Below are 9,955 nucleotides of genomic sequence, written 5' to 3' on the forward strand. Positions count from 1 at the left end.
TGCAACACCTCCAGAAGCAGAATTACCAAGGCCATGGGTTTGTAGTTGGAGGCTGTGCTCTGGATCTCTCCTTTCAAAGCAAAACAGGAAGATAGATATTTATTCATTTTATCTTAATATCAATTAATTATTGTAGAAGTCTTAGCCCTGCCACGACATCATAAAACATTCTTAATACTCAGCATTTGTTAACGAAAGTAATGGTTGCATTTAGGGGATTCAAACTGCGCATGTCTGTGGGGACAATGCTGTAATGCTGGTTGTGTTTACGTTGTAGCGAGGAGAAATACGTATGACTGCGCATCACTACGGGGGGAACAGTGCATAAACTACCATGTGAAATGTTAATATCGGCTTATGCATACAGTGAAATGGAAACATTTAATCTTACTTAGGTCTTATGTGGTTATTAGCCTAGTTATGATGCATTTCGCCATTGCTTGTTCGTTATTAATACGTTTACAGAGAGAAAGAGTCGATGTTTCCGTCTTTCTCTCCCCCCTTTACATGGCGGAATGGTAGGGGCCTTGGTGACGTCACGGGATGGGCGGGGCTCAGCAGGCTGATCGTGAAGAAGAGGATTGTTGCTGTTGTTGTTGTTGTTGTTGTGTAGCTGGAGCGCTGGGAGGTGCCGAGCCGTGTGTTCGTTTGTGGTTAAAACTGAGAGGACAGCGAGCGGGAAGATTGCTGAGCCCCAAATTTAACCGTGAGTCGCGTTTACAGCCCGCTGCACCCGACGAGAGGAGCCCGGAAACGGCAAACATGAAATGGATGTTCAAAGAAGACCACTCTTTGGGTGAGAATGGAGGCGACGTTCTGATTAGTGAGGAAAAATAGTTATGAGTTGTTATTATTATGTTATAAAAGTCTAGCTGTTTATTCTTCCGTATGGGAGTTAATGTGGGCTTTAAAGTTTCTAAGGTGTCGCTGGTAAACGGGCCCTGCGGGGAGCCGGGCCTGTCCTCCAGGCTTTTGTCCATAGAGGAGCCAGCGATCCATTAACGGGGACATACAGGTGTAAATGTTGATGTCCGCTCCTGTTAACGTTAACTTTTAAACCCGTAGTGTTAAAGCCGTGTACTGGGCTCGTGGAAGCGGACAAACCATCGTGTCTTTGTTGTTAACACGACGACCCAGTTTCAGGCTAATCGTGTATACTGGCTCAGCAAGTAGCTAGTCGGGCCTCGCCTCTGCTCGCAGTTCATCAGCAGCTGGATGACCAAACAGCTCTACACTGCGGGCCAGCCGCATGCAACACAGCTGGAAACATCTGTTTAGACATGTAAATGTGCTGAGGGATCATTTAAAGTGTGCTCAGTTACAGCTGAAGTACAGTAAAGTAAATCAAGGTAATCAGGAAAACTCACTTAGTGAAGTACAGGAGGAGTGCAGGAGCACCTTCCCTGTGATTGTGTTACTGTAAAATAGTTTTATATCCATTAATTTCACATAAAAATATTGTATTATTCTATAATTACGCAATTGTAATAAATATTGTGTAAGCTGACTTCCACCAGTGGTTGAAACTTACCATGAAATATTATTTGTAGGATTTAAAATAGCACAAATGTTGTCTCCGTTAAGAAAGACAAGCACATGTTGGTGAAGGCCCAACCCCCCCCCCCCCCCCCCCCCCCCCTGTTGATTTAGGTAAAAAAGATCAGTGGTAACTTTTTTGTGTCATTTATTAAATGTTGTTATAACAAAAGCTTAAGAAAGTATTTATGGTTCTTTCTTTCAAGCTAGCACTATTCAGGGTTTGTAGTCACATGACCATTAACCTGTCCACCATTTTGCCATTGTGATGCTGTAGGGTGGCGTGAACAAGGCCCCACAGAGTCACACGGTCCTAGATCAGTGAGGGGACTGGTTGGAGGTTTACAGTACACGGTGCTACCTGTATGGACCTTCCTGCGATGGCTTAGGTCGCTACACGTCGCCCCAGTCGCTGTTTGGAAGGAAGATGCGGACATTTCTGCAAATGCTCGCTAATTTCTAGCTGTAAAAATGCAAAACACAAAAGTCGAAACCTTTACAGGGAAGGTGAATTTCTGGGTTGTGTTGCACTTTGTGTTTCACTACAGTTCAGGAAGTAGTTAGCGAGGGTTTGCAGATAATTCAGTATCTTCCATGCAAACTAGAAGCAACTGCAGCAATTAGCATGTCTATGGCAGCCAACTGTGAAACCTGAACAGGAGCTCAGGGCAACCCCAGTGCTTCCTGTGAAAGATAAGATGTGGTTCCTGCGGCCTCATGCCGAGCGCTGTTTCAGCCGGCTGACTACAAACCGCGATAAGGATTTTTGTCCATTTGTGCTCATTCATCTTAAATTCATGTGACATAGTGAAAACGAATGATCTGAAGGAAAAGGAGCTGGTGAACTGTTAGAAACGAGAGTGATTGTTTTACTTTAGTGCAAATATTTGCCAGAATAAATACTTGCAGGAATGCATGCGGCGTGATATCATAGAGGCAACATGGTGATGTTTTATTAAAGATTCAGTGCCTGCACGTTCTTCTTTTGAGTGAGCGGATCGAAGGTGTTCGGGCGGCCAGAGGTGGTGTTAACTGACAACAACTCCACCGTCAGATATCGATCTCTGTACATAATCAGCAGCAGGAGGTGCTGAGAGCTGTCTGAGGAAGGTTTTTTCTAAACAAACCTCTCTGAAGAACTCCTCACATAACCACCAGGGACCTAAAGACTTAAACTGAAGAAGTCAGCTGCTTTTTGAAAAGTAGCTTTTATTGATCATTTAAGAAGGCTGATAATATTTGGTACATGTAAACAAACTGCTGAAGCTAGCCTCCACACCACAGGGGGCGCTGCAGGGAGCCAAAGCTTGCCTTTGCATTTAGAAAGTTACTGAAAACCTTTTTTCACTGATTGAAGTGGACTTAAATCTGCATTTGTTAAACCCTGTCATATATCCACTGCTCCTGGTGGATGTTCATATGAAACAAGGCTCTGTATGAGATAAAGAAGGCTTATTTTGAACTGTGAATCATGCAAAGCTGTTGAATTAAGTTGAACATTCGATTGCAATGAATAGCAGCTCTTTGTAATGTCTGTTTTTTTGTTATTTGTTGCTTATAATTTGCATCTGTTTGATCGTTATTGTAGTTTTCTGTCTTTTTAATCATGTTTGTTTCTGTGGTTTAATCAAGTGAGAACTCAGAGTCAGTTTCTTGTTTCATTATTGTTAAAATAATAATAATAATTTTCTTTATAGTTTCATTTTGGTTAACTTTCATTAGCCTTTTTTTTTAAAATTTCACTTGGAAACAGCGCGAGGTGCCGAGAAACACCCGTCAGACTAACCCGCGTGTGTCTTTGTCTCCTGCAGAACATCGATGCATAGAGTCAGCCAAAATCCGCAACAAGTACCCTGACCGCGTCCCGGTGAGTGAGTGCGACGACGCGTGGGCGGCTGCTTCTGCAAGTCGGCCAGTTCGCTGATGATGAAATGTGTGTGTCGTTGCGTTCAGGTGATCGTGGAGAAAGTGTCGGGATCACAGATAGTGGACATCGACAAGAGGAAGTACCTGGTCCCCTCTGACATCACAGTGGCCCAGTTCATGTGGATCATCAGGAAACGCATCCAGCTGCCCTCGGAGAAGGCCATCTTCCTGTTTGTGGATAAGACGGTGCCTCAGTCCAGGTGAGCTCAGCCTTTCAGAGGACCTCGTTGTCTGATTTTTATATTATAAAGTAAAATAATGAGATCTGAAATGACCTCGCTCTGTAACTTCAGGTCAAGTGAGGGTTGAATGTTTGATTGTAAGCGAATACTGGTGGCTGCCACCATTAACCGTTTCAGTTTCAAAGGTCTTTAGATAAAAGACATCATATCTATGATATCTTTAATTTTCCATGAATCTGCTCGGCTTTTGGAGGACGAATGATAAAAGAAGGCCTGACAGGAAGATATTTACTCTACTGCAAAACACAACAGATGAAAACTGTAAATCTTCCCGTCATTCATTTAATACTGTATTCATTCAGTTTTGTCTCTCAGCATTCAGAATGCTGCACGTCTCAGTATTTCAGTGTTAGTGGGTCAGTTTCCACTAGGGCTGGGTTTTGATTATCGATATATAGATTAAAATCGATTCTGGCTTGGATAACGTGATATCGATTCATTGAAATCCTGAATTGATTTTTTAATATTAATTTATTTTGCCCGAAACGCCAGAATCTCAGGTTAAACCTCACAAAATTTCAACAACCACCAAACAGCTGAAACAGTAAATGAGAGCAGGAACACGGATTCTGCACAGAGACATAAACACAAAGCGCGGAGCCGCCGACACATCAGGATCAGTGAGATGTCGCCTTTCTCACCCGCCGGCGCGGACACGGTCGGGGCTGAAAGCCGACAGCTCGCTGATTCTGATGTTTCGGCGGCTCCGCGCTTTGTGTTTATGTCTTTGTGCAGATGATTCTAAAGCTGTTAGTTTGATCTCTCTCCCAACAATATTGACTGAACCAGCAGCAAAAGAAGATCCAAACTACGCTTCACATAAACATCGTCATGAATTCACTCTGACTGTCGCTGTTTTGCTTCCACCAGGATAAAATCACACTTCATGCACAGCTCTCTCTCTCTCACAGTTTCCCGTCTAAAAATCTGTTTTCTTCATTATTCGCTTGCTTGCTATCACAAGTCTACTGTTGTTTACAGGCTGTCGGCCGCTCTTTATGTGCTAGTGTGCGTCACTTGGGCGATCGTGGCTCAAGAGTTGGGAGTTCGCCTTGTAATCAAAAGGTTGCTGGTTCGAGCCCCGGCTCGGACAGTCTCGGTCGTTGTGTCCTTGGGCGAGACACTTCACCCGTTGCCTACTGGTGGTGGTCAGAGGGCCCGGTGGCGCCAGTGTCCGGCAGCCTCGCCTCTGTCAGTGCGCCCCAGGGTGGCTGTGGCTACAATGTAGCTCCATCACCTGTGTGTGAATGTGTGTGTGAATGTGTGGATGACTGGATGTGTAAAACGCTTTGAGGTCCTTAGGGACGAGTAAAGCGCTATATAAATACAGGCCATTTACTCCTCCAAATGTTCACAGATTTCTGTTGTTATTTATGAAAAAATGCTAACCGGGCGGATTTGTCGGTGTCTTTTCTGCGGTGGATTGTTTTCTTATTTGGTGTTCAGTGACGACGTTGCGTCTCCCTCCATGTTTCAGCATCACGATGGGGCAGCTCTACGAGAAGGAGAAGGATGAGGACGGCTTTTTATACGTGGCCTACAGCGGGGAGAACACCTTTGGCTTTTAGAGGAAAATAAAAGCTGCCTCTCCTGACACCCACCCACATCCAATCACAGCCCTCACTTGGCCCCTGGGAGACAGCGAGGGAAATTCAGAGACTGGAACAGACACGGATGCGCATCAGGAGACTCCGGCGTGCTTGTCCCGGCTCATGTCTCACCTCCTCTTTACAGATCCAGTGTGTCACATTTCAGTTACTCTTTGTTTGATGTTGTGATTTGAGTGTTTTAGTAGGAACCTTGATTTACTATTATTATTGATTGTTTCCACCTTTTAAAAGTGACGAGTGAATGATTTTTGCTTTCAGTTGTGCTTTCTTCTTTGAAGATGATATTTAAAAAAATGAATTATTTGACGGTAAGGTAGCTGGATGACCTAACCAATAAAAAGCCAAAAATAAATCCCGGGCACCTTCCTCATTTCTTCAAACTGTGTGTTATTTGATGCAAATGGGGTCATGTGACTCTTCAGCACAAAAGATCCCCATGAGTGTCGCCTCCAGTCGAGGTGTTAACAGATGACACAACAGCGACAAAAAACAAAGAAAAACTACAACATTGTTACAAATGTTGCTGCAGAGAATCACCTGCACAGAGTGGTGTCATTTCACATAGCTTTTGTTTCCCTGAATGAATGAAATGATCAATTAAAAGTGTATTTTGTATTTACTCAGGTTATCTTTAACTAATATTAAGATTTGTTTGATGGTCTGGAGCGTGCACGTGGAACAAATATCCAGAAAACCTCTCACAGCACTGAGGATGATCCTGACGTCGCTCAAAATAATCTCTTTTCAAACGTGTTGTTTGAGGCGTGATGATTCACTGAACTTTGACCCTTTGCTCCTTGGTTTTAGTGAAATCTGATTGTATACGCTTTAGGAGGAAGTCTCGTTTCTTTTTGTTTGGTGTCATTTATGACTTGTGTTGTGATTTTAACCTTTGATACTTTCAGTCACTTTATTGCAAAACATTCATTCATTTAGTAGTTTTCACTTCCTGTTTAGAGTTTCTAATCGTGACATTTTACGCTGCACAAAGTGCAACGAGCTCTTCGGTGGGATGAAGTTGCCGCAGTGATTTCTGGGTAAAACCGACCAGGGACACATGAAAGTTCGTGGAAGCGCGTCTGCGTGCTGAGTTCTCATACTTGGTATTAGCAGCTCGAATCAGGAACCAGACACTCGATATCTGAGTGAGGTTGTGAGAATGTGGTTACTGACTTCTACGAAAGCAAAGTTTGAAAATGAACTCAGCGACTCCTCTTCACTCACTACATTTATTATTTATTATTTTACCTTTTCACAGAGATTTTAACTCTTTAATGTCACTTTAAGGCAGCGGTTCCCAAACTTGTTTTTGCTCCTTTGTTTTACAAGAAAAATGTTCGCGCACAAACATCCTCCAACCACACGCGCCCATATTTTGCTCCATTGCGGTTTATTTCACAGCTCAAACATTTAGTAAACAATTAAGCAAATACAAGTAATCTGCAATAAATCACAGGCAGTAATAAAATAAACTTCTAACTCTTTCACGCTGCGTCCACACCTACACGGGTATTTGTGAACACGCAGCTGTTTCGTCCGCGTCACCGAGAACGGAGGTTTTTTTTAACTCCTTTTTGCGTTTATGTGTGGACGAGGAATACAGAGTTCTTCATGCAACGTCAAAGGTATATATGCGCCTTTTTCACGTCACGCTGTGGCCACGTTATTGTTTACATGAGATGAATGGCAGATGGAGACAAAATACTGTTAATCTGACTGTCTGCAGGTTTACATGCAGTCACTGTCCCTCCATTTACAAAGGCAGAGGCGTCACGGTGTCATTATTTTAGGTGTAGTTGTTTCCTGTGTAATAATATTCAACATTGCATCAATACATTTTTCAAAAAAATGCTTCTCTGTGCAAAATGGGTTTAAAAACATAAACAGCTGTTGGATCCTGTTTGTCCGTGATTTACACAGCCCAGCGCTGCTCCCGACACAGGGGAAACCAAGCCTGCAGGGAGACCTACCTCGGCACTTGTGCAGGTGAAGCCAAAGGGAAGATTTGCGTCACCATATTTTCTCGTCTTTGGCTTAGAATGGAGCTGGTTTGGAAACATATTCGCGATGCTTCATCTCCTGCTTTGCGTGTCTGTGGGCGCCTGTGCTCGCAGTGTCCAAGCGTTTAGTTTTTTTCCTTTTCATACCGCGCCCCCCCCCCCCCCCCCTGCCATGGCTCTGCGCCCCTCCTAGGGGGCGCCCCCCCCCCCCCCTTGGGAAGGTCTGATTTAAGACATTTTGTAATCGTTTCCAAAAAATGTGAAATACACACAAAATCTACAACAGAAAGATATAAAACACTTTTATTTAACTACCTAAAACTAATTCATGATCAATCTGTGTAAAACTGTGTTTCTGTGTGTATTCTTCTGGTTTCACTTCCTCCTGTAATGTCTGCGTTCTTTCTCTGAATTTTAAGGATACTCGGGTGTAAACAAACCACAGTTCCTCTTTCTCTAAATAACATCTGATCTCTGAGCCGCTGAAGCGCCGCTGCTCGTCTAGAACGACAAATCAAATCTTTTACTTTGACAAATAATGTGTAAAAACGGTGAAATAATAATAAAATCCATCTTTTATAATTAAAAATAAATGTTAGAAGATGCGGCTGCTGACGGCGAAGACGCAAAGGTCCCAAAAGTATACAGCAAACACTGGTTTATTCCAGCTTTGGGTCTTTATGAAAGTGATGTTTGTCATAACATAACATTATTATAACATGGGTGCATGTCTTCATGACTCACAGCTGCTCTAAATAAAGCAGTCGCGGTAACACCAACAAGCTCAGACAAGGACTCAGTGGGCTTTAAAGCGTACAAAAATAAAGCTTTTATTGTGAAAGGTGGAGCAATGACGAACAGACATTTGAAACTTTCAGTCACAGTACTTGGTTTCTCTCATAAAAAACATCCAAAAAGAAAAACTTTAAAGGTTTTAAACTAGAAACATTTCTGTGTGATCATCATTAATGATCAAAGTTCTGCAACAGTTCAAAACACATGAGAGCAACAAATAGCTTCTTTGATCATTTCTGGGATTCCAGACTCAGATGGTTGTGGGCTTCAGAGTGGTGGACGAGACGTTTGTCTTCATTTCTTTAGTGGTTTCAGGTTCCAGAGTGGTGGGCGCTGATCTTTTCTTGAATTCTTCCAGATGCATCTGCGCATGTTTCCATTCAGGATCAAGGCAGAACTTCTTCTTCCGAGTAGTGACGCTGTAAGAAACACACGTCACAACATCGCAAACAGGGCCACTGATGGAAAGAAGCTGAAAAATAAGTCACACAGCAGCCAGTTTCATTTTTCTCAGTACTTAGTTTTACCAGTCGATGATGAACACACAGAAGACGATCAAATTTACTGAGTTTCAGACTGGTGGAGCCCAAACATGAAGCCAAGAGAGAGTGCACGCTGGTTTTTCATAATAAGAGCCTCCCAGTTCTAACTGCACTTGTGTAAGCCTACTTCACAATAACATACTACAACTGTCTCAATCAGAAGACTAGAGGCAAAATAAAAATCTCAAAGTCAAAATGTTCTAAAATCCTCTTTAATTGCAACTCCTCCAAATTCGATGCCTCCTAATTGAACTAACACATCAAAGATATTAATGCAGGTTAGCCGCACTCTACATTTCTGCATCTGCACAGAGACCTGCAACACCTGTAACCTGACTTTCATGTACTCACATGATTGCATCACGACTGCAGCCGCTGGTCTTCATCGCATGCTTCACCTTTGTCACTGGTATGTGGATTTTATTAGTGACGACCTCGCAGCATTCGACACCGTTTATCACCATTTCCATAGCGACTGGCACTGTGGACACACACACAGAGTTAATACGAGTGCAGCTCAGACTCACGGCGCTCAGAGGTCAGAGGTCAGCGGTACTCACTGGCAGAGCTGTGCTTCAGGAAGCAGATAAGCGTCAGGACTGTGAGAGCCAGCAGAGTCTTCATGGTTCCCGACACAGACAGATGTTCTTCTGTTTGAATGTGCAGGGCTGATGTGCTCTGAGCTGCTCGCTGCTCCCTTTATATCCGACGTCCACGTTCATGGCTCAGTGTGTTCTAAGAAGTCACGGTTCCCCTTTGGTTCCACTTCTTCTCCTTTCTGACAGGATTCAGAGAAACCCCTTACAGAGGATTTCTTTTTTTAAATGATGTTAAAACCACCAAAGAAAAATGCAACGAAATCTCATTTTACTTTTAACTAAAATCTGTCTTTGAATATCACATTTGATCTATTTCTCTCTTTTTTTTATTTCTCTGATTTGTTGTCAATAAATCAGAGAAATAAACTCGGCAGAGCTTTATGTGAAAATTACAAACTGATCGGTCTGTATTGGCAGAACTCATCCGATTTGAAAACAACAACAATGACACGACCCTGTTTGAGTAAGTACTCTGGTGACAGTAGGAAGGAAAAACTCCCTTTTAAAAGGAAGAAATACCGGCAGAACCAGGCTCAGAGAGGGACGGGGCCACAAGCGGCTGGGATTTCTCATTTTAAATAAATAAAAATAAAGTCCTTCCACGGCTTCATTAGAAACATTAGAAACATTAAAAACAGTCACTTGGTTTCCTCTGGGACCCTCTGACCGCAGAGCCTCGACACTGCTGGTAGATGCAGAGGAATG

General features: G+C 43.0%; 2 protein-coding genes across 3 annotated transcripts; one reads left to right on the forward strand and one right to left on the reverse strand.

Annotated features, from left to right (window-relative positions):
• Nucleotides 1-278: 278 nt before the first annotated feature.
• On the forward strand, nucleotides 279-5,666 carry LOC113027204 (gamma-aminobutyric acid receptor-associated protein-like 2). Of its 2 annotated transcripts, none has more exons than XM_026176830.2 (4): nucleotides 279-796; nucleotides 3,348-3,403; nucleotides 3,490-3,662; nucleotides 5,182-5,666. In XM_026176830.2, the coding sequence occupies exons 1-4, from the start codon at nucleotides 544-546 to the stop codon at nucleotides 5,270-5,272; spliced, it is 573 nt and encodes a 190-aa protein (XP_026032615.2). In that variant the 5' UTR covers nucleotides 279-543; the 3' UTR covers nucleotides 5,273-5,666. The 2 variants fall into 2 exon arrangements, with proteins under 2 accessions (XP_026032615.2, XP_080159798.1); XM_080303672.1 differs by having other exon boundaries at nucleotides 535-823.
• A 2,453-nt stretch (nucleotides 5,667-8,119) lies between these two features.
• On the reverse strand, nucleotides 8,120-9,451 carry LOC145429728 (uncharacterized). The gene is made up of 3 exons (XM_080303709.1): nucleotides 9,212-9,451; nucleotides 9,003-9,132; nucleotides 8,120-8,528 (listed from the first exon to the last, which is right to left on the reverse strand). The coding sequence occupies exons 1-3, from the start codon at nucleotides 9,273-9,275 to the stop codon at nucleotides 8,360-8,362; spliced, it is 363 nt and encodes a 120-aa protein (XP_080159835.1). The 5' UTR covers nucleotides 9,276-9,451; the 3' UTR covers nucleotides 8,120-8,359.
• Between the last annotated feature and the right edge of the window lie 504 nt (nucleotides 9,452-9,955).

The sequence above is a fragment of the Astatotilapia calliptera genome, chromosome 1, assembly GCF_964374335.1.
Source record: "Astatotilapia calliptera chromosome 1, fAstCal68.1, whole genome shotgun sequence".
In the NCBI taxonomy this organism is placed as follows: Eukaryota; Metazoa; Chordata; class Actinopteri; order Cichliformes; family Cichlidae; genus Astatotilapia; species Astatotilapia calliptera.

Bases quoted from the DNA above. Each gene is read 5' to 3' on its own strand.
- LOC145429728 (XM_080303709.1), bottom strand. From the start codon at position 9,275: ATGAAGACTCTGCTGGCTCTCACAGTCCTGACGCTTATCTGCTTCCTG. The intron at 9,133-9,211 runs GTGAGTACCGCT...GTGTGTCCACAG, and splicing joins CCTGAAGCACAGCTCTGCCA to TGCCAGTCGCTATGGAAATG. The intron at 8,529-9,002 runs GTGAGTACATGA...TGTTTCTTACAG, and splicing joins TGCAGTCGTGATGCAATCAT to CGTCACTACTCGGAAGAAGA.
- LOC113027204 (XM_080303672.1), top strand. From the start codon at position 544: ATGGGCGGGGCTCAGCAGGCTGATCGTGAAGAAGAGGATTGTTGCTGT. The intron at 3,404-3,489 runs GTGAGTGAGTGC...CGTTGCGTTCAG, and splicing joins AGTACCCTGACCGCGTCCCG to GTGATCGTGGAGAAAGTGTC. The intron at 3,663-5,181 runs GTGAGCTCAGCC...TCCATGTTTCAG, and splicing joins AAGACGGTGCCTCAGTCCAG to CATCACGATGGGGCAGCTCT.